Consider the following 24,322-nt stretch of genomic DNA (forward strand, 5'->3'; position numbering starts at 1 on the left):
GAGACCAAAACTGAACACAATACTCCAGGTGTGGCCTCACTAACACCTTATACAATTGCAGCATAACCTCCCTAGTCTTAAACTCCATCCCTCTAGCAATGAAGGACAAAATTCCATTTGCCTTCTTAATCACCCGTTGCACCTGAAAACCAACTTTCTGCGACTCATGCACTAGCACACCCAGGTCTCTCTGCACAGCAGCATGTTTTGATATTTTATCATTTAAATAATAATCCCTTTTGCTGTTATTCCTACCAAAATGGATAACCTCACCATACCATGTGCCATAACATGGAAATCCGCGCAATGCAGGAGGAGCCACTCAGCCCCTCGAGTCTGCATCGACCCTCCGAAGGAGCACCCTACCTCGGACCACCGGGTTTCCTCCGGGTGCTCCGGTTTCCTCCCACAGTCCAAAAACGTGCATGTTAGTCGGATTGGCTGTGCTAAATTGCCCCTTAGTGTCCAGGGATGTGCAGGTTAGGTGAGGTTACGGGGATAGGGTGGGGGTGCTCTTTCAGAGGGGCGGCGCGGACTCAATGGGCCAAATGGCCTCCTTCTGCACTGTAGGCATTCTATGGTTCCCCCCCCCCCCCCCCCACCCACTTTCCCTGTTATTCCATAACGGAGAGAATATGCAAACTCCACACAGACAGTCACCCAAGGCCAGAATCGAACCCGGGTCCCGAGCACTGTGAGGCAGCAGTGCTAACCATTTATTTTTGTATTCAGGAACCTAGAAGGCAACTTGTGATATTGGCAGCATAGAATTCCAGGACCACGTTTGGGATTTTACAAAGTAAATGATTTATTAACAAGTGAACAGAACTTAATCCCACAATGAACGGAGCTGGTCAGAGCCAGGAGTAAGCACACCCTTATCGATGTTTAACGATTAAAACCCCTTAATATCACCCAAGGGAAAGCTGCAAACGCTGAAGTCAAAGGTGTACCGCATGACGTCTCAAACTCGCTACCACTCTGCTGTGGAAATCCAAGAAACATCAGAAACAAGGCTGCTTTCTGAAATAGAAGGTTTTGCTCGCTTCACTGGATGTCTGATTCAAAGATCGCACTTTCTTCCTGAACAAAGTTGTTTCCAAGGTTACCTACCCACAAGCAGCCATCCCAACCCAGCATCTTGAAGTGACCTTTGCCCTTTCATCGTTGATTCCATTGTCCTCAGCCGCCTTTTGAACAAAACTTTCCCAAAATCTGACTATATTTCGTATTCTTCCCATTTCCTCCATTTTGCGCCAAATAGAATTTAATAACCTTCCCTTTCTTGTTCATGAAACCGTTGCAAGGTTTAAAGACCTTATACCCTCCCACCCCCATGAAATTGCCCCTCAGTGTCCAAAGAATTGCAAGTTAGGTGGGGTTACGGGGATAGGGCGGGGGATTGGGCCGTGGTAGGGTGCTCTTTCAGAGGGTCGGTGCAGACCTGATGGGCCGAATAGCCTCCTTTTGCACTGTAAGGACTCGATGCACTCTGTATCTCCAAATGCAAATTTCTAATCTCTGCTTACTTATAAACCCAGTTCGCCAGAGCTTCGCCATCCATGAAAAAGCAGGGGGGGGGGGGGAGACACCACTTAGGGAACATCCCTGACTGTAAACTGGAACTGCCTGAGGAGTTCGGAGTGGGATAACTGGGGTAACTGGGTCCCTTCCCCTGTTATCAGGACGGAAGGCTGTTCACTCAGACTGAATTGTTTTGACCGAAGGCTTGACTGGAAAATATTTGCTGAATTTGGTTAGTGTCAGGCCCGGCTTAATGGTGGGAATCCAGCAATGGTAAAGGACCAGGAGACTCCCTCTCCCCACTCACGCTCCACGGACTATTTTGTACTCCTCAGGAATCCATTTGATCCTGGGAAGTTTGATGTAGCTGCGTGGCGTACGATCCCAGCAAAACTCGGGAGATAAGAGCTTGGTGGGTTTGTGATCCAGAAAGTAGCGGTTCAAATACTCTCCTCATGCCAGACTGCCTCGATGCCCGTGACTTTGTCCTTGGATACTCCCGCCATGCAGGCCCGGGTCAGATTGTAAACAAGTTCTGGCCTGCCTCCAAACAGTGCTGCGTGATAATAGTAATCTCCCTGGCCCGGCGCGATGTAGGCTGCTGACTGGGGCCTCTGTTCGAAGGTGAAAGACTTGGGCGCATTCGGGTAAACCCCAGCTTGCAGCTGAGCGACCAGGTCTCCCAGAGCCTCGGGCCCGAAGTGCCCCACAAACAGAAGGTCGACATCAAGGCAGAAGAGGTAGGTGACTTCGTGCCGGATTCGTTCCTGGATGAGGGTGCTGATCTGCCCCATCCGCATCATGCTAATGTCCTGCCAGCGAGAGAACTTGGGGACGTGGAGCACCGTCATCGTACGTTCAGGAGACAGCTTCAGGGCGGGCACCTTGCTGACATTGTCCACCAGGACATAATAGATCACCCGCTGTCCCCTCATGAAGTGCTGTTCCGCCGTCTCCAGGAAGTCTTTCAGGAACCTGTCAATGTAGCTGGTGGACAAGATGGGGAAGTAGAGGCATTAGTCTGGGATCGACACGGAGCTACGGGGAGAGAGCAGGATTAGTCTGGGATTGACACAGTGTGGGGCAGTGGGATTAGTCTGGGATTGATACGGAGCTACAGGGAGAGAGTGGGACAGTGGGATTAGTCTGGGATTGATACAGGGCTATGGGGAGAGTGGGGCAGTGGGATTAGTCTGGGATTGACACGGAGCTACGGGGAGAGAGCGGGACAGTGGGATTAGTCTGGGATTGATACAGGGCTATGGGGAGAGTGGGGCAGTGGGATTAGTCTGGGATTGACACGGAGCTACGGGGAGAGAGTGGGGCAGTGGGATTAGTCTGGGATTGATACAGGGCTATGGGGAGAGAGTGGGGCAGTGGGATTAGTCTGGGATTGATACAGGGCTATGGGGAGAGAGTGGGGCAGTGGGATTAGTCTGGGATTGATACGGAGCTACGGGGAGAGAGGGGGACAGTGGGATTAGTCTGGGATTGATACGGAGCTACGGGGAGAGAGCGGGACAGTGGGATTAGTCTGGGATTGATACAGGGCTATGGGGAGAGAGCGGGGCAGTGGGATTAGTTTGGGATTGATACAGGGCTATGGGGAGAGAGCGGGGCAGTGGGATTAGTTTGGGATTGATACAGGGCTATGGGGAGAGAGCGGGGCAGTGGGATTAGATTGGGGATTGATGCTGGGCTATGGGGAGAGAGCGGGGCAGTGGGATTAGTTTGGGATTGATACAGGGCTATGGGGAGAGTGGGGCAGTGGGATTAGTCAGGGATTGACACGGAGCTACGGGGAGAGAGTGGGGCAGTGGGATTAGTTTGGGATTGATACAGGGCTATGGGGAGAGAGCGGGACAGTGGGATTAGTCTGGGATTGACACGGAGCTACGGGGAGAGAGCGGGACAGTGGGATTAGTCTGGGATTGATACAGGGCTATGGGGAGAGAGCGGGGCAGTGGGATTAGTTTGGGATTGATACAGGGCTATGGGGAGAGAGTGGGGCAGTGGGATTAGTTTGGGATTGATACAGGGCTATGGGGAGAGAGTGGGGCAGTGGGATTAGTTTGGGATTGACACAGGGCTATGGGGAGAGAGTGGGATAGCGAGATTAGTTTGGGATTGATACAGGGCTATGGGGAGTGAGCGGGGCAGTGGTATTAGTTTGGGATTGATACAGGGCTATGGGGAGAGAGCGGGGCAGTGGGATTAGTTTGGGGATTGATACAGGGCTATGGGGAGAGAGTGGGGCAGTGGGATTAGTTTGGGGATTGATACTGGGCTATGGGGAGAGAGTGGGGCAGTGGGATTAGTTTGGGATTGATACAGGGCTATGGGGAGAGAGCGGGGCAGTGGGATTAGTTTGGGATTGATACAGGGCTATGGGGAGAGAGTGGGGCAGTGGGATTAGTTTGGAATTGATACAGGGCTATGGGGAGAGAGTGGGATTAGTTTGGGATTGATACAGGGCTATGGGGAGTGAGCGGGGCAGTGGGATTAGTTTGGGGATTGATACAGGGCTATGGGGAGAGAGTGGGATTAGTTTGGGATTGATACAGGGCTATGGGGAGAGAGCGGGACAGTGGGATTAGTTTGGGGATTGATACAGGGCTATGGGGAGAGAGTGGGATTAGTTTGGGATTGATACAGGGCTATGGGGAGTGAGCGGGGCAGTGGGATTAGTTTGGGGATTGATACAGGGCTATGGGGAGAGAGTGGAGCAGTGGGATTAGTTTGGGGGTTGATACAGGGCTATGGGGAGAGAGTGGGGCAGTGGGATTAGTTTGGGATTGATACAGGGCTATGGGGAGAGAGCAGGGCAGTGAGATTATTTTGGGGATTGATACAGGGCTATGGGGAGAGAGTGGGGCAGTGGGATTAGTTTGGGATTGATACAGGGCTATGGGGATAGAGTGGGGAAGTGGGATTAGTTTCGGATTGATCCAGGGCTATGGGGAGAGAGTGGGGCAGTGGGATTAGTTTGGGATTGACACAGGGCTATGGGGAGAGAGTGGGGCAGTGGGATTAGTTTGGAATTGATCCAGGGCTATGGGGAGAGGGTGGGGCAGTGGGATTAGTTTGGGATTGATACAGGGCTTTGGGGAGAGAGTGGGACAGTGGGATTAGTTTGGGATTGATACAGGGCTATAAGGAGAGAGTGGGGCAGTGGGATTAGTTTGGGATTGATACAGGGCTATGGGGAGAGAGCGGGGCAGTGGGATTAGTTTGGGATTGATACAGGTCTATGGGGAGAGAGTGGGGCAGTGGGATTAGTTTGGGATTGATACAGGGCTATGGGGAGAGAGTGGGATTAGTTTGGGATTGATACAGGGCTATGGGGAGTGAGCGGGGCAGTGGGATTAGTTTGGGGATTGATACAGGGCTATGGGGAGAGAGTGGGATTAGTTTGGGATTGATACAGGGCTATGGGGAGAGAGCGGGACAGTGGGATTAGTTTGGGGATTGATACAGGGCTATGGGGAGAGAGTGGGATTAGTTTGGGATTGATACAGGGCTATGGGGAGTGAGCGGGGCAGTGGGATTAGTTTGGGGATTGATACCGGGCTATGGGGAGAGAGTGGAGCAGTGGGATTAGTTTGGGGGTTGATACAGGGCTATGGGGAGAGAGTGGGGCAGTGGGATTAGTTTGGGATTGATACAGGGCTATGGGGAGAGAGCAGGGCAGTGAGATTATTTTGGGGATTGATACAGGGCTATGGGGAGAGAGTGGGGCAGTGGGATTAGTTTGGGATTGATACAGGGCTATGGGGAGAGAGTGGGGCAGTGGGATTAGTTTGGAATTGATCCAGGGCTCTGGGGAGAGGGTGGGGCAGTGGGATTAGTTTGGGGTTGATACAGGGCTATGGGGAGAGAGTGGGACAGTGGGATTAGTTTGGGATTGATACAGGGCTATAAGGAGAGAGTGGGGCAGTGAGATTAGTTTGGGATTGATACAGGGCTATGGGGAGAGAGCGGAGCAGTGGGATTAGTTTGGGATTTATACAGGGCTATGGGGAGAGAGTGGGGCAGTGGGATTAGTTTGGGATTTATACAGGGCTATGGGGAGAGTGGGGCAGTGGGATTAATTTGGGATTGATACAGGGCTATGGGGAGAGAGTGGGGCAGTGGGATTAGTTTGGGATTGATACAGGGCTATGGGGACAGTGTGGGGCAGTGGGATTAGTTTGGGATTGATACAGGGCTATGGGGAGAGAGTGGGGCAGTGGGATTAGTTTGGGGATTGATTCAGGGCTATGGGGAGAGGGTGGGGCAGTGGGATTAGTTTGGGATTGATACAGGGCTATGGGGAGAGAGTGGGACAGTGGGATTAGTTTGGGATTGATACAGGGCTATGGGGAGTGAGCGGGGCAGTGGGATTAGTTTGGGATTGATACAGGGCTATGGGGAGAGAGTGGGGCTGTGGGATTAGTTTGGGGATTGATACAGGGCTATGGGGAGAGGGTGGGGCAGTGGGATTAGTTCGGGATTGATACAGGGCTTTGGGGAGAGAGTGGGACAGTGGGATTAGTTTGGGATTGATACAGGGATATGGGGAGAGAGTGGGGCAGTGAGATTATTTTGGGATCTATACAGGGCTATGGGGAGAGTGTGGGGCAGTTGGATTAGTTTGGGATTGACACAGAGCTATGGGGAGAGAGTGGGATTAGTTTGGGGATTGATACAGGGCTCTGGGGAGAGAGTGGGCAGTGGGATTAGTTTGGGATTGATACAGGGCTATGGGGAGAGAGCGGGGCAGTGGGATTAGTTTGGGGATTGATACAGGGCTATGGGGAGAGAGTGGGGCAGTGGGATTAGTTTGGGGATTGATACTGGGCTATGGGGAGAGAGTGGGGCAGTGGGATTAGTTTGGGATTGATACAGGGCTATGGGGAGAGAGCGGGGCAGTGGGATTAGTTTGGGATTGATACAGGGCTATGGGGAGAGAGTGGGGCAGTGGGATTAGTTTGGAATTGATACAGGGCTATGGGGAGAGAGTGGGATTAGTTTGGGATTGATACAGGGCTATGGGGAGTGAGCGGGGCAGTGGGATTAGTTTGGGGATTGATACAGGGCTATGGGGAGAGAGTGGGATTAGTTTGGGATTGATACAGGGCTATGGGGAGAGAGCGGGACAGTGGGATTAGTTTGGGGATTGATACAGGGCTATGGGGAGAGAGTGGGATTAGTTTGGGATTGATACAGGGCTATGGGGAGTGAGCGGGGCAGTGGGATTAGTTTGGGGATTGATACAGGGCTATGGGGAGAGAGTGGAGCAGTGGGATTAGTTTGGGGGTTGATACAGGGCTATGGGGAGAGAGTGGGGCAGTGGGATTAGTTTGGGATTGATACAGGGCTATGGGGAGAGAGCAGGGCAGTGAGATTATTTTGGGGATTGATACAGGGCTATGGGGAGAGAGTGGGGCAGTGGGATTAGTTTGGGATTGATACAGGGCTATGGGGAGAGAGTGGGGCAGTGGGATTAGTTTGGGATTGATCCAGGGCTATGGGGAGAGAGTGGGGCAGTGGGATTAGTTTGGGATTGACACAGGGCTATGGGGAGAGAGTGGGGCAGTGGTATTAGTTTGGAATTGATCCAGGGCTATGGGGAGAGGGTGGGGCAGTGGGATTAGTTTGGAATTGATACAGGGCTATGGGGAGAGAGTGGGACAGTGGGATTAGTTTGGGATTGATACAGGGCTATAAGGAGAGAGTGGGGCAGTGGGATTAGTTTGGGATTGATACAGGGCTATGGGGAGAGAGCGGGGCAGTGGGATTAGTTTGGGATTGATACAGGTCTATGGGGAGAGAGTGGGGCAGTGGGATTAGTTTGGGATTGATACAGGGCTATGGGGAGAGAGTGGGATTAGTTTGGGATTGATACAGGGCTATGGGGAGTGAGCGGGGCAGTGGGATTAGTTTGGGGATTGATACAGGGCTATGGGGAGAGAGTGGGATTAGTTTGGGATTGATACAGGGCTATGGGGAGAGAGCGGGACAGTGGGATTAGTTTGGGGATTGATACAGGGCTATGGGGAGAGAGTGGGATTAGTTTGGGATTGATACAGGGCTATGGGGAGTGAGCGGGGCAGTGGGATTAGTTTGGGGATTGATACCGGGCTATGGGGAGAGAGTGGAGCAGTGGGATTAGTTTGGGGGTTGATACAGGGCTATGGGGAGAGAGAGGGGCAGTGGGATTAGTTTGGGATTGATACAGGGCTATGGGGAGAGAGCAGGGCAGTGAGATTATTTTGGGGATTGATACAGGGCTATGGGGAGAGAGTGGGGCAGTGGGATTAGTTTGGGATTGATACAGGGCTATGGGGAGAGAGTGGGGCAGTGGGATTAGTTTGGGGATTGATACAGGGCTATGGGGAGAGAGTGGGGCAGTGGGATTAGTTTGGAATTGATCCAGGGCTCTGGGGAGAGGGTGGGGCAGTGGGATTAGTTTGGGATTGATACAGGGCTATGGGGAGAGAGTGGGACAGTGGGATTAGTTTGGGATTGATACAGGGCTATAAGGAGAGAGTGGGGCAGTGGGATTAGTTTGGGATTGATACAGGGCTATGGGGAGAGAGCGGAGCAGTGGGATTAGTTTGGGATTTATACAGGGCTATGGGGAGAGAGTGGGGCAGTGGGATTAGTTTGGGATTTATACAGGGCTATGGGGAGAGTGGGGCAGTGGGATTAATTTGGGATTGATACAGGGCTATGGGGAGAGAGTGGGGCAGTGGGATTAGTTTGGGATTGATACAGGGCTATGGGGACAGTGTGGGGCAGTGGGATTAGTTTGGGATTGATACAGGGCTATGGGGAGAGAGTGGGGCAGTGGGATTAGTTTGGGGATTGATTCAGGGCTATGGGGAGAGGGTGGGGCAGTGGGATTAGTTTGGGATTGATACAGGGCTATGGGGAGAGAGTGGGACAGTGGGATTAGTTTGGGATTGATACAGGGCTATGGGGAGTGAGCGGGGCAGTGGGATTAGTTTGGGATTGATACAGGGCTATGGGGAGAGAGTGGGGCTGTGGGATTAGTTTGGGGATTGATACAGGGCTATGGGGAGAGGGTGGGGCAGTGGGATTAGTTCGGGATTGATACAGGGCTTTGGGGAGAGAGTGGGACAGTGGGATTAGTTTGGGATTGATACAGGGATATGGGGAGAGAGTGGGGCAGTGAGATTATTTTGGGATCTATACAGGGCTATGGGGAGAGTGTGGGGCAGTTGGATTAGTTTGGGATTGACACAGAGCAATGGGGAGAGAGTGGGATTAGTTTGGGGATTGATACAGGGCTCTGGGGAGAGAGTGGGCAGTGGGATTAGTTTGGGATTGATACAGGGCTATGGGGAGAGAGCAGGGCAGTGAGATTATTTTGGGGATTGATACAGGGCTATGGGGAATGAGTGGGGCAGTGGGATTAGTTTGGGATTGATACAGGGCTATGGGGAGAGAGTGGGGCAGTGGGATTTGTTTGGGATTGATACAGGGCTATGGGGAGAGAGCGGGGCAGTGGGATTAGTCTGGGATTGATACAGGGCTTGGGGAGAGAGTGGGGCAGTGGGATTAGTTTGGGATTGATCCAGGGCTATGGGGAGAGGGTGGGGCAGTGGGATTAGTTTGGGATTGATACAGGGCTATGGGAGAGAGTGGGACAGTGGGATTAGTTTGGGATTGACACAGGGCTATGGGGAGAGAGTGGGGCAGTGGGATTAGTTTGGGGGTTGATACAGGGCTTTGGGGAGAGGGTGGGACGGTGGGATTAGTTTGGGATTGATACAGGGCTATGGGGAGAGAGCGGGGCAGTGGGATCAGTTTGGGATTGATACAGGGCTATGGGGAGAGAGTGGGGCAGTGGGATTAGTTTGGGATTGATACAGGACAATGGGGAGAGCGGGACAGTGGGATTTGTTTGGGATTGATACAGGGCTATGGGGCGAGAGGGGGACAGTGGGATTAGTTTGGGGATTGATACAGGGCTACGGGTAGAGCGGGGCAGTGGGATTAGTTTGGGGGTTGATACAGGGCTATGGGGAGAGGGTGGGGCAGTGGGATTAGTTTGGGATTGATACAGGGCTATGGGGAGAGAGCAGAGCAGTGGGATTAGTTTGGGGTTGATACAGGGCTATGGGGAGAGAGTGGGGCAGTGGGATTAGTTTGGGATTGATACAGGGCTATGGGGAGAGAGCGGTGCAGTGGGATTAGTTTGGGATTGATACAGGGCTATGGGGAGCGAGCGGGGCAGTGGGATTAGTTTGGGGATTGATACAGGGCTATGGGGAGAGAGCGGTGCAGTGGGATTAGTTTGGGGTTGATACAGGGCTATGGGGAGAGAGCGGGACAGTGGGATTAGTTTGGGATTGATACAGGGCTACAGGGAGAGAGCGGGGCAGTGGGATTAGTTTGGGATTGATACAGGGCTATGGGGAGAGAGTGGGGCAGTGGGATTAGTTTGGGGTTGACACAGGGCTATGGGGAGAGAGCGGGGCAGTGGGATTAGTTTGGGATAGATACAGCGCTATGGGGAGAGAGCGGGGCAGTGGGATTAGTTTGGGGTTGATACAGGGCTATGGGGAGAGAGCGGGGCAGTGGGATTAGTTTGGGATTGATACAGGGCTATGGGGAGAGAGCGGGGCAGTGGGATTAGTTTGGGATTGATACAGGGCTATGGGGAGAGAGCGGGGCAGTGGGATTAGTTTGGGATTGATCCAAGGCTATGGGGAGAGAGCGGGGCAGTGGGATTAGTTTGGGGATTGATACAGGGCTATGGGGAGAGAGCGGGGCAGTGGGATTAGTTTGGGGATTGATACAGGGCTATGGGGAGAGAGCGGGGCAGTGGGATTAGTTTGGGATTGATGCTGGGCTATGGGGAGAGAGCAGGGCAGTGGGATTAGTTTGGGGATTGATACAGGGCTATGGGGAGAGAGCGGGGCAGTGGGATTAGTTTGGGATTGATACAGGGCTATGGGGAGAGAGCAGGGCAGTGGGATTAGTTTGGGGATTGATACAGGGCTATGGGGAGAGAGTGGGGCAGTGGCATTAGTTTGGGATTGATACAGGGCTATGGGGAGAGAGCAGGGCAGTGGGATTAGTTTGGGGATTGATACAGGGCTATGGGGAGAGAGTGGGGCAGTGGGATTAGTTTGGGATTGACACAGGGCTATGGGGAGAGAGTGGGGCAGTGGGATCAGTTTGGGGATTGATACAGGGCTATGGGGAGAGAGTGGGGCAGTGAGATTAGTTTGGGGATTGATACAGGGCTATGGGGACAGAGTGGGGCAGTGGGATTAGTCTGGGATTGATACGGGGCTATGGGGAGAGAGGGGGACAGTGGGATTAGTTTGGGGATTGACACAGGGCGATGGGGAGAGAGCGGGGCAGTGGGATTAGTTTGGGGTTGATACAGGGCTATGGGGAGAGAGTGGGGCAGTGGGATTAGTTTGGGATTGACACAGGGCTATGGGGAGAGAGGGGGGCAGTGGGATTAGTTTGGGGTTGATACAGGGCTATGGGGAGAGAGGGGGACAGTGGGATTAGTTTGGGATTGATGCAGGGCTATGGGGGGAGAGTGGGGCAGTGGGATTAGTTTGGGGATTGATACAGGGCTATGGGGAGAGAGTGGGGCAGTGGGATTAGTTTGGGATTGACGCAGGGCTATGGGGAGAGAGGGGGGCAGTGGGATTAGTTTGGGGTTGATACAGGGCTATGGGGAGAGAGGGGGACAGTGGGATTAGTTTGGGATTGATGCAGGGCTATGGGGGGAGAGTGGGACAGTGGGATTAGTCTGGGATTGACACGGAGCTACGGGGAGAGAGCGGGACAGTGGGATTAGTCTGGGATTGATACAGGGCTATGGGGAGAGAGCGGGGCAGTGGGATTAGTTTGGGATTGATACAGGGCTACGGGGAGAGAGTGGGGCAGTGGGATTAGTTTGGGATTGACACAGGGCTATGGGGAGAGAGTGGGATAGCGAGATTAGTTTGGGATTGATACAGGGCTATGGGGAGTGAGCGGGGCAGTGGGATTAGTTTGGGATTGATACAGGGCTATGGGGAGAGAGCGGGGCAGTGGGATTAGTTTGGGGATTGACACAGGGCTATGGGGAGAGAGTGGGGCAGTGGGATTAGTTTGGGGATTGATACTGGGCTATGGGGAGAGAGTGGGGCAGTGGGATTAGTTTGGGATTGATACAGGGCTATGGGGAGAGAGCGGGGCAGTGGGATTAGTTTGGGATTGATACAGGGCTATGGGGAGAGAGTGGGGCAGTGGGATTAGTTTGGAATTGATACAGGGCTATGGGGAGAGAGTGGGATTAGTTTGGGATTGATACAGGGCTATGGGGAGTGAGCGGGGCAGTGGGATTAGTTTGGGGATTGATACAGGGCTATGGGGAGAGAGTGGGATTAGTTTGGGATTGATACAGGGCTATGGGGAGAGAGCGGGACAGTGGGATTAGTTTGGGGATTGATACAGGGCTATGGGGAGAGAGTGGGATTAGTTTGGGATTGATACAGGGCTATGGGGAGTGAGCGGGGCAGTGGGATTAGTTTGGGGATTGATACAGGGCTCTGGGGAGAGAGTGGGCAGTGGGATTAGTTTGGGATTGATACAGGGCTATGGGGAGAGAGCGGGGCAGTGGGATTAGTTTGGGGATTGATACAGGGCTATGGGGAGAGAGTGGGGCAGTGGGATTAGTTTGGGGATTGATACTGGGCTATGGGGAGAGAGTGGGGCAGTGGGATTAGTTTGGGATTGATACAGGGCTATGGGGAGAGAGCGGGGCAGTGGGATTAGTTTGGGATTGATACAGGGCTATGGGGAGAGAGTGGGGCAGTGGGATTAGTTTGGAATTGATACAGGGCTATGGGGAGAGAGTGGGATTAGTTTGGGATTGATACAGGGCTATGGGGAGAGAGCGGGGCAGTGGGATTAGTTTGGGATTGATACAGGGCTATGGGGAGAGAGTGGGGCAGTGGGATTAGTTTGGAATTGATACAGGGCTATGGGGAGAGAGTGGGATTAGTTTGGGATTGATACAGGGCTATGGGGAGTGAGCGGGGCAGTGGGATTAGTTTGGGGATTGATACAGGGCTATGGGGAGAGAGTGGGATTAGTTTGGGATTGATACAGGGCTATGGGGAGAGAGCGGGACAGTGGGATTAGTTTGGGGATTGATACAGGGCTATGGGGAGAGAGTGGGATTAGTTTGGGATTGATACAGGGCTATGGGGAGTGAGCGGGGCAGTGGGATTAGTTTGGGGATTGATACAGGGCTATGGGGAGAGAGTGGGGCAGTGGGATTAGTTTGGGATTGATACAGGGCTATGGGGAGAGAGTGGGGCAGTGGGATTAGTTTGGGATTGATACAGGGCTATGGGGAGAGAGTGGGGCAGTGGGATTAGTTTGGAATTGATCCAGGGCTATGGGGAGAGGGTGGGGCAGTGGGGTTAGTTTGGGATTGATACAGGGCTATGGGGAGAGAGTGGGACAGTGGGATTAGTTTGGGATTGATACAGGGCTATAAGGAGAGAGTGGGGCAGTGGGATTAGTTTGGGATTGATACAGGGCTATGGGGAGAGAGCGGGGCAGTGGGATTAGTTTGGGATTGATACAGGTCTATGGGGAGAGAGTGGGGCAGTGGGATTAGTTTGGGATTGATACAGGGCTATGGGGAGAGAGTGGGATTAGTTTGGGATTGATACAGGGCTATGGGGAGTGAGCGGGGCAGTGGGATTAGTTTGGGGATTGATACAGGGCTATGGGGAGAGAGTGGGATTAGTTTGGGATTGATACAGGGCTATTGGGAGAGAGCGGGACAGTGGGATTAGTTTGGGGATTGATACAGGGCTATGGGGAGAGAGTGGGATTAGTTTGGGATTGATACAGGGCTATGGGGAGTGAGCGGGGCAGTGGGATTAGTTTGGGGATTGATACCGGGCTATGGGGAGAGAGTGGAGCAGTGGGATTAGTTTGGGGGTTGATACAGGGCTATGGGGAGAGAGTGGGGCAGTGGGATTAGTTTGGGATTGATACAGGGCTATGGGGAGAGAGCAGGGCAGTGAGATTATTTTGGGGATTGATACAGGGCTATGGGGAGAGAGTGGGGCAGTGGGATTAGTTTGGGATTGATACAGGGCTATGGGGAGAGAGTGGGGCAGTGGGATTAGTTTGGAATTGATCCAGGGCTCTGGGGAGAGGGTGGGGCAGTGGGATTAGTTTGGGATTGATACAGGGCTATGGGGAGAGAGTGGGACAGTGGGATTAGTTTGGGATTGATACAGGGCTATAAGGAGAGAGTGGGGCAGTGGGATTAGTTTGGGATTGATACAGGGCTATGGTTAGAGAGCGGGGCAGTGGGATTAGTTTGGGATTTATACAGGGCTATGGGGAGAGAGTGGGGCAGTGGGATTAGTTTGGGATTTATACAGGGCTATGGGGAGAGTGGGGCAGTGGGATTAATTTGGGATTGATACAGGGCTATGGGGAGAGAGTGGGGCAGTGAGATTAGTTTGGGATTGATACAGGGCTATGGGGACAGTGTGGGGCAGTGGGATTAGTTTGGGATTGATACAGGGCTATGGGGAGAGAGTGGGACAGTGGGATTAGTTTGGGGATTGATACAGGGCTATGGGGAGAGAGTGGGGCAGTGGGATTAGTTTGGGGATTGATTCAGGGCTATGGGGAGAGGGTGGGGCAGTGGGATTAGTTTGGGATTGATACAGGGCTATGGGGAGAGAGTGGGACAGTGGGATTAGTTTGGGTTGATACAGGGCTATGGGGCGTGAGCGGGGCAGTGGGATTAGTTTGGGATTGATACAGGGCTATGGGGAGAGAGTGGGGCAGTGGGATTAGTTTGGGGATTGATACAGGGCTATGGGGAGAGGGTGGGGCAGTGGGATTAGTTCGGGATTGATACGGGCTTTGGGGAGAGAGTGGGACAGTGGGATTAGTTTGGGATTGATACAGGGATATGGGGAGAGAGTGGGGCAGTGAGATTATTTTGGGATCTATACAGGGCTATGGGGAGAGGGTGGGGCAGTTGGATTAGTTTGGGATTGACACAGAGCTATGGGGAGAGAGTGGGATTAGTTTGGGGATTGATACAGGGCTCTGGGGAGAGAGTGGGCAGTGGGATTAGTTTGGGATTGATACAGGGCTATGGGGAGAGAGCAGGGCAGTGAGATTATTTTGGGGATTGATACAGGGCGATGGGGAATGAGTGGGGCAGTGGGATTAGTTTGGGATTGATACAGGGCTATGGGGAGAGAGTGGGGCAGTGGGATTCGTTTGGGATTGATACAGGGCTATGGGGAGAGAGCGGGGCAGTGGGATTAGTCTGGGATTGATACAGGGCTATGGGGAGGAAGTGGGGCAGTGGGATTAGTTTGGGATTGATCCAGGGCTATGGGGAGAGGGTGGGGCAGTGGGATTAGTTTGGGATTGATACAGGGCTATGGGAGAGAGTGGGACAGTGGGATTAGTTTGGGATTGACACAGGGCTATGGGGAGAGAGTGGGGCAGTGGGATTAGTTTGGGGGTTGATACAGGGCTATGGGGAGAGGGTGGGGCAGTGGGACTAGTTTGGGATTGATACAGGGCTATGGGGAGAGAGCGGGGCAGTGGGATTAGTTTGGGATTGATACAGGGCTATGGGGAGAGAGTGGGGCAGTGGGATTAGTTTGGGATTGATACAGGACAATGGGGAGAGCGGGACAGTGGGATTTGTTTGGGATTGATACAGGGATATGGGGAGAGAGGGGGACAGTGGGATTAGTTTGGGGTTGACACAGGGCTATGGGGAGATTGCAGGGCAGTGCGATTAGTTTGGGATTGATACAGGGCTATGGGGAGAGAGCGGGGCAGTGGGATTAGTTTGGGGATTGATACAGGGCTATGGGGAGAGAGCGGGGCAGTGGGATTAGTTTGGGATTGATACAGGGCTATGGGGAGAGAGTGGGCCAGTGGGATTAGTTTGGGGATTGATACAGGGCTATGGGGAGAGAGCGGGACAGTGGGATTAGTTTGGGATTGATACAGGGCTATGGGGAGAGAGCGGGGCAGTGGGATTAGTTTGGGGTTGACACAGGGCTATGGGGAGAGAGCGGGGCAGTGGGATTAGTTTGGGATTGATACAGGGCTATGGGGAGAGAGCGGGGCAGTGGGATTAGTTTGGGATTGATACAGGGCTATGGGGAGAGAGCGGGGCAGTGGGATTAGTTTGGGATTGATCCAGGGCTATGGGGAGAGAGCGGGGCAGTGGGATTAGTTTGGGGATTGATACAGGGCTATGGGGAGAGAGCGGGCCAGTGGGATTAGTTTGGGGATTGATACAGGGCTATGGGGAGAGAGTGGGGCAGTGGGATTAGTTTGGGATTGATGCTGGGCTATGGGGAGAGAGCAGGGCAGTGGGATTAGTTTGGGGATTGATACAGGGCTATGGGGAGAGAGCGGGGCAGTGGGATTAGTTTGGGATTGATACAGGGCTATGGGGAGAGCAGGGCAGTGTGATTAGTTTGGGGATTGATACAGGGCTATGGGGAGAGAGTGGGGCAGTGGCATTAGTTTGGGATTGATACAGGGCTATGGGAAGAGAGCAGGGCAGTGGGATTAGTTTGGGGATTGATACAGGGCTATGGGGAGAGAGTGGGGCAGTGGGATTAGTTTGGGATTGACACAGGGCTATGGGGAGAGAGTGGGGCAGTGGGATCAGTTTGTGGATTGATACAGGGCTATGGGGAGAGAGTGGGGCAGTGAGATTAGTTTGGGGATTGATACAGGGCTATGGGGACAGAGTGGGGCAGTGGGATTAGTCTGGGATTGATACGGGGCTATGGGGAGAGAGCGGGGCAGTGGGATTAGTTTGGGGTTGATACAGGGCTATGGGGAGAGAGGGGGACAGTGGGATTAATTTGGGGTTGATAATGGGCTATGGGGAGAGAGGGGGACAGTGGGATTAGTTTGGGGTTGATACAGGGCTATGGGGAGAGAGTGGGGCAGTGGGATTAGTTTGGGATTGATACAGGGCTATGGGGAGAGAGGGGGACAGTGGGATTAGTTTGGGATTGATACAGGGCTATGGGGAGAGAGTGGGGCAGTGAGATTAGTTTGGGGTTGATACAGGGCTATGGGGAGAGAGTGGGGCAGTGGGATTAGTTTGGGATTGACACAGGGCTATGGGGAGAGAGGGGGGCAGTGGGATTAGTTTGGGGTTGATACAGGGCTATGGGGAGAGAGGGGGACAGTGGGATTAGTTTGGGATTGATGCAGGGTTATGGGGGGAGAGTGGGGCAGTGGGATTAGTTTGGGGATTGATACAGGGCTATGGGGAGAGAGTGGGGCAGTGGGATTAGTTTGGGATTGACACAGGGCTATGGGGAGAGAGGGGGGCAGTGGGATTAGTTTGGGGTTGATACAGGGCTATGGGGAGAGAGGGGGACAGTGGGATTAGTTTGGGATTGATGCAGGGCTATGGGGGGAGAGTGGGGCAGTGGGATTAGTTTGGGGATTGATACAGGGCTATGGGGAGAGAGTGGGGCAGTGAGATTAGTTTGGGGATTGATACAGGGCTATGGGGAGAGAGTGGGGCAGTGGGATTAGTCTGGGATTGATACAGGGCTATGGGGAGAGAGTGGGGCAGTGGGATTAGTTTGGGGATTGATACAGGGCTATGGGGAGAGAGTGGGGCAGTGGGATTAGTCTGGGATTGATACGGGGCTATGGGGAGAGAGGGGGACAGTGGGATTAGTTTGGGGGTTGATACAGGGCTATGGGGAGAGGGTGGGGCAGTGGGATTAGTTTGGGATTGATACAGGGCTATGGGGAGAGAGCGGGGCAGTGGGATTAGTTTGGGATTGATACAGGGCTATGGGGAGAGAGGGGGACAGTGGGATTAGTTTGGGGATTGATACAGGGCTACGGGTAGAGCGGGGCAGTGGGATTAGTTTGGGGGTTGATACAGGGCTATGGGGAGAGGGTGGGGCAGTGGGATTAGTTTGGGATTGATACAGGGCTATGGGGAGAGAGCAGAGCAGTGGGATTAGTTTGGGGTTGATACAGGGCTATGGGGAGAGAGTGGGGCAGTGGGATTAGTTTGGGATTGATACAGGGCTATGGGGAGAGAGCGGTGCAGTGGGATTAGTTTGGGATTGATACAGGGCTATGGGGAGCGAGCGGGGCAGTGGGATTAGTTTGGGGATTGATACAGGGCTATGGGGAGAGAGCGGTGCAGTGGGATTAGTTTGGGGTTGATACAGGGCTATGGGGAGAGCGGGACAGTGGGATTAGTTTAGGATTGATACAGGGCTACGGGGAGAGAGCGGGGCAGTGGGATTAGTTTGGGATTGATACAGGGCTATGGGGAGAGAGTGGGGCAGTGGGATTAGTTTGGGGTTGACACAGGGCTATGGGGAGAGAGCGGGGCAGTGGGATTAGTTTGGGATTGATACAGGGCTATGGGGAGAGAGCGGGGCAGTGGGATTAGTTTGGGATTGATACAGGGCTATGGGGAGAGAGCGGGGCAGTGGGATTAGTTTGGGGTTGATACAGGGCTATGGGGAGAGAGCGGGGCAGTGGGATTAGTTTGGGATTGATACAGGGCTATGGGGAGAGAGCGGGGCAGTGGGTTTAGTTTGGGATTGATCCAGGGCTATGGGGAGAGAGCGGGGCAGTGGGATTAGTTTGGGGATTGATACAGGGCTATGGGGAGAGAGCGGGGCAGTGGGATTAGTTTGGGGATTGATACAGGGCTATGGGGAGAGAGTGGGGCAGTGGGATAAATTTGGGATTGATGCTGGGCTATGGGGAGAGAGCAGGGCAGTGGGATTAGTTTGGGGATTGATACAGGGCTATGGGGAGAGAGCGGGGCAGTGGGATTAGTTTGGGATTGATACAGGGCTACGGGTAGAGCGGGGCAGTGGGATTAGTTTGGGATTGATACAGGGCTATGGGGAGAGAGCGGTGCAGTGGGATTAGTTTGGGATTGATACAGGGCTATGGGGAGCGAGCGGGGCAGTGGGATTAGTTTGGGGATTGATACAGGGCTATGGGGAGAGAGCGGTGCAGTGGGATTAGTTTGGGGTTGATACAGGGCTATGGGGAGAGAGCGGGACAGTGGGATTAGACTGGGATTGATACGGGGCTATGGGGAGAGAGGGGGACAGTGGGATTAGTTTGGGGGTTGATACAGGGCTATGGGGAGAGGGTGGGGCAGTGGGATTAGTTTGGGATTGATACAGGGCTATGGGGAGAGAGCGGGGCAGTGGGATTAGTTTGGGGTTGATACAGGGCTATGGGGAGAGGGTGGGGCAGTGGGATTAGTTTGGGATTGATACAGGGCTATGGGGAGAGAGCGGGGCAGTGGGATTAGTTTGGGATTGATACAGGGCTACGGGGAGAGAGTGGGGCAGTGGGATTAGTTTGGGATTGATACAGGACAATGGGGAGAGCGGGACAGTGGGATTTGTTTGGGATTGATACAGGGCTATGGGGAGAGAGGGGGACAGTGGGATTAGTTTGGGGATTGATACAGGGCTACGGGTAGAGCGGGGCAGTGGGATTAGTTTGGGGGTTGATACAGGGCTATGGGGAGAGGGTGGGGCAGTGGGATTAGTTTGGGATTGATACAGGGCTATGGGGAGAGAGCAGAGCAGTGGGATTAGTTTGGGGTTGATACAGGGCTATGGGGAGAGAGTGGGGCAGTGGGATTAGTTTGGGATTGATACAGGGCTATGGGGAGAGAGCGGTGCAGTGGGATTAGTTTGGGATTGATACAGGGCTATGGGGAGCGAGCGGGGCAGTGGGATTAGTTTGGGGATTGATACAGGGCTATGGGGAGAGAGCGGTGCAGTGGGATTAGTTTGGGGTTGATACAGGGCTATGGGGAGAGAGCGGGACAGTGGGATTAGTTTAGGATTGATACAGGGCTACGGGGAGAGAGCGGGGCAGTGGGATTAGTTTGGGATTGATACAGGGCTATGGGTAGAGAGTGGGGCAGTGGGATTAGTTTGGGGTTGACACAGGGCTATGGGGAGAGACCGTGGCAGTGGGATTAGTTTGGGATTGATACAGGGCTATGGGGAGAGAGCGGGGCAGTGGGATTAGTTTGGGATTGATACAGGGCTATGGGGAGAGAGCGGGGCAGTGGGATTAGTTTGGGGTTGATACAGGGCTATGGGGAGAGAGCGGGGCAGTGGGATTAGTTTGGGATTGATACAGGGCTATGGGGAGAGAGCGGGGCAGTGGGATTAGTTTGGGATTGATCCAGGGCTATGGGGAGAGAGCGGGGCAGTGGGATTAGTTTGGGGATTGATACAGGGCTATGGGGAGAGAGCGCGGCAGTGGGATTAGTTTGGGGATTGATACAGGGCTATGGGGAGAGAGTGGGGCAGTGGGATTAATTTGGGATTGATGCTGGGCTATGGGGAGAGAGCAGGGCAGTGGGATTAGTTTGGGGATTGATACAGGGCTATGGGGAGAGAGCGGGGCAGTGGGATTAGTTTGGGATTGATACAGGGCTATGGGGAGAGAGCAGGGCAGTGGGATTAGTTTGGGGATTGATACAGGGCTATGGGGAGAGAGTGGGGCAGTGGCATTAGTTTGGGATTGATACAGGGCAATGGGGAGAGAGCAGGGCAGTGGGATTAGTTTGGGGATTGATACAGGGCTATGGGGAGAGAGTGGGGCAGTGGGATTAGTTTGGGATTGACACAGGGCTATGGGGAGAGAGTGGGGCAGTGGGATCAGTTTGGGGATTGATACAGGGCTATGGGGAGAGAGTGGGGCAGTGAGATTAGTTTGGGGATTGATAAAGGGCTATGGGGACAGAGTGGGGCAGTGGGATTAGTCTGGGATTGATACGGGGCTATGGGGAGAGAGGGGGACAGTGGGATTAGTTTGGGGATTGACACAGGGCTATGGGGAGAGAGTGGGGCAGTGGGATTAGTTTGGGGTTGACACAGGGCTATGGGGAGAGAGCGGGGCAGTGGGATTAGTTTGGGATTGATACAGGGCTATGGGGAGAGAGCGGGGCAGTGGGATTAGTTTGGGATTGATACAGGGCTATGGGGAGAGAGCGGGGCAGTGGGATTAGTTTGGGGTTGATACAGGGCTATGGGGAGAGAGCGGGGCAGTGGGATTAGTTTGGGATTGATACAGGGCTATGGGGAGAGAGCGGGGCAGTGGGATTAGTTTGGGATTGATCCAGGGCTATGGGGAGAGAGCGGGGCAGTGGGATTAGTTTGGGGATTGATACAGGGCTATGGGGAGAGAGCGGGGCAGTGGGATTAGTTTGGGGATTGATACAGGGCTATGGGGAGAGAGTGGGGCAGTGGGATTAATTTGGGATTGATGCTGGGCTATGGGGAGAGAGCAGGGCAGTGGGATTAGTTTGGGGATTGATACAGGGCTATGGGGAGAGAGCGGGGCAGTGGGATTAGTTTGGGATTGATACAGGGCTACGGGTAGAGCGGGGCAGTGGGATTAGTTTGGGATTGATACAGGGCTATGGGGAGAGAGCGGTGCAGTGGGATTAGTTTGGGATTGATACAGGGCTATGGGGAGCGAGCGGGGCAGTGGGATTAGTTTGGGGATTGATACAGGGCTATGGGGAGAGAGCGGTGCAGTGGGATTAGTTTGGGGTTGATACAGGGCTATGGGGAGAGAGCGGGACAGTGGGATTAGACTGGGATTGATACGGGGCTATGGGGAGAGAGGGGGACAGTGGGATTAGTTTGGGGGTTGATACAGGGCTATGGGGAGAGGGTGGGGCAGTGGGATTAGTTTGGGATTGATACAGGGCTATGGGGAGAGAGCGGGGCAGTGGGATTAGTTTGGGATTGATACAGGGCTATGGGGAGAGAGTGGGGCAGTGGGATTAGTTTGGGATTGATACAGGACAATGGGGAGAGCGGGACAGTGGGATTTGTTTGGGATTGATACAGGGCTATGGGGAGAGAGGGGGACAGTGGGATTAGTTTGGGGACTGATACAGGGCTACGGGTAGAGCGGGGCAGTGGGATTAGTTTGGGGGTTGATACAGGGCTATGGGGAGAGGGTGGGGCAGTGGGATTAGTTTGGGATTGATACAAGGCTATGGGGAGAGAGCAGAGCAGTGGGATTAGTTTGGGGTTGATACAGGGCTATGGGGAGAGAGTGGGGCAGTGGGATTAGTTTGGGATTGATACAGGGCTATGGGGAGAGAGCGGTGCAGTGGGATTAGTTTGGGATTGATACAGGGCTATGGGGAGCGAGCGGGGCAGTGGGATTAGTTTGGGGATTGATACAGGGCTATGGGGAGAGAGCGGTGCAGTGGGATTAGTTTGGGGTTGATACAGGGCTATGGGGAGAGAGCGGGACAGTGGGATTAGTTTAGGATTGATACAGGGCTACGGGGAGAGAGCGGGGCAGTGGGATTAGTTTGGGATTGATACAGGGCTATGGGGAGAGAGTGGGGCAGTGGGATTAGTTTGGGGTTGACACAGGGCTATGGGGAGAGACCGTGGCAGTGGGATTAGTTTGGGATTGATACAGGGCTATGGGGAGAGAGCGGGGCAGTGGGATTAGTTTGGGGTTGATACAGGGCTATGGGGAGAGAGCGGGGCAGTGGGATTAGTTTGGGATTGATACAGGGCTATGGGGAGAGAGCGGGGCAGTGGGATTAGTTTGGGATTGATCCAGGGCTATGGGGAGAGAGCGGGGCAGTGGGATTAGTTTGGGGATTGATACAGGGCTATGGGGAGAGAGCGGGGCAGTGGGATTAGTTTGGGGATTGATACAGGGCTATGGGGAGAGAGTGGGGCAGTGGGATTAATTTGGGATTGATGCTGGGCTATGGGGAGAGAGCAGGGCAGTGGGATTAGTTTGGGGATTGATACAGGGCTATGGGGAGAGAGCGGGGCAGTGGGATTAGTTTGGGATTGATACAGGGCTATGGGGAGAGAGCAGGGCAGTGGGATTAGTTTGGGGATTGATACAGGGCTATGGGGAGAGAGTGGGGCAGTGGCATTAGTTTGGGATTGATACAGGGCAATGGGGAGAGAGCAGGGCAGTGGGATTAGTTTGGGGATTGATACAGGGCTATGGGGAGAGAGTGGGGCAGTGGGATTAGTTTGGGATTGACACAGGGCTATGGGGAGAGAGTGGGGCAGTGGGATCAGTTTGGGGATTGATACAGGGCTATGGGGAGAGAGTGGGGCAGTGAGATTAGTTTGGGGATTGATACAGGGCTATGGGGAGAGAGTGGGGCAGTGGGATTAATTTGGGATTGATGCTGGGCTATGGGGAGAGAGCAGGGCAGTGGGATTAGTTTGGGGATTGATACAGGGCTATGGGGAGAGAGCGGGGCAGTGGGATTAGTTTGGGATTGATACAGGGCTACGGGTAGAGCGGGGCAGTGGGATTAGTTTGGGATTGATACAGGGCTATGGGGAGAGAGCGGTGCAGTGGGATTAGTTTGGGATTGATACAGGGCTATGGGGAGCGAGCGGGGCAGTGGGATTAGTTTGGGGATTGATACAGGGCTATGGGGAGAGAGCGGTGCAGTGGGATTAGTTTGGGGTTGATACAGGGCTATGGGGAGAGAGCGGGACAGTGGGATTAGACTGGGATTGATACGGGGCTATGGGGAGAGAGGGGGACAGTGGGATTAGTTTGGGGGTTGATACAGGGCTATGGGGAGAGGTTGGGGCAGTGGGATTAGTTTGGGATTGATACAGGGCTATGGGGAGAGAGCGGGGCAGTGGGATTAGTTTGGGATTGATACAGGGCTATGGGGAGAGAGTGGGGCAGTGGGATTAGTTTGGGATTGATACAGGACAATGGGGAGAGCGGGACAGTGGGATTTGTTTGGGATTGATACAGGGCTATGGGGAGAGAGGGGGACAGTGGGATTAGTTTGGGGACTGATACAGGGCTACGGGTAGAGCGGGGCAGTGGGATTAGTTTGGGGGTTGATACAGGGCTATGGGGAGAGGGTGGGGCAGTGGGAATAGTTTCGGATTGATACAAGGCTATGGGGAGAGAGCAGAGCAGTGGGATTAGTTTGGGGTTGATACAGGGCTATGGGGAGAGAGTGGGGCAGTGGGATTAGTTTGGGATTGATACAGGGCTATGGGGAGAGAGCGGTGCAGTGGGATTAGTTTGGGATTGATACAGGGCTATGGGGAGCGAGCGGGGCAGTGGGATTAGTTTGGGGATTGATACAGGGCTATGGGGAGAGAGCGGTGCAGTGGGATTAGTTTGGGGTTGATACAGGGCTATGGGGAGAGAGCGGGACAGTGGGATTAGTTTAGGATTGATACAGGGCTACGGGGAGAGAGCGGGGCAGTGGGATTAGTTTGGGATTGATACAGGGCTATGGGGAGAGAGTGGGGCAGTGGGATTAGTTTGGGGTTGACACAGGGCTATGGGGAGAGACCGTGGCAGTGGGATTAGTTTGGGATTGATACAGGGCTATGGGGAGAGAGCGGGGCAGTGGGATTAGTTTGGGGTTGATACAGGGCTATGGGGAGAGAGCGGGGCAGTGGGATTAGTTTGGGATTGATACAGGGCTATGGGGAGAGAGCGGGGCAGTGGGATTAGTTTGGGATTGATCCAGGGCTATGGGGAGAGAGCGGGGCAGTGGGATTAGTTTGGGGATTGATACAGGGCTATGGGGAGAGAGCGGGGCAGTGGGATTAGTTTGGGGATTGATACAGGGCTATGGGGAGAGAGTGGGGCAGTGGGATTAATTTGGGATTGATGCTGGGCTATGGGGAGAGAGCAGGGCAGTGGGATTAGTTTGGGGATTGATACAGGGCTATGG

At 53.7% G+C, this 24,322-nt stretch overlaps 1 protein-coding gene across 1 annotated transcript in view; it reads right to left on the reverse strand.

Moving 5' to 3' along the window:
• Positions 1–783: 783 nt before the first annotated feature.
• LOC140390576 (N-acetyllactosaminide alpha-1,3-galactosyltransferase-like) overlaps positions 784–24,322 on the reverse strand; it is a 108,158-nt gene continuing 84,619 nt past the window's right edge. Inside the window, 2 exon segments of the mRNA XM_072475774.1 lie at positions 784–1,970; positions 1,973–2,511. Of these exon segments, the coding sequence (XP_072331875.1) occupies positions 1,828–1,970; positions 1,973–2,511 (682 nt within the window). The 3' untranslated portion in view covers positions 784–1,827.

The sequence above is a fragment of the Scyliorhinus torazame genome, chromosome 14 (assembly GCF_047496885.1).
Source record: "Scyliorhinus torazame isolate Kashiwa2021f chromosome 14, sScyTor2.1, whole genome shotgun sequence".
Classification (NCBI taxonomy): Eukaryota; Metazoa; Chordata; class Chondrichthyes; order Carcharhiniformes; family Scyliorhinidae; genus Scyliorhinus; species Scyliorhinus torazame.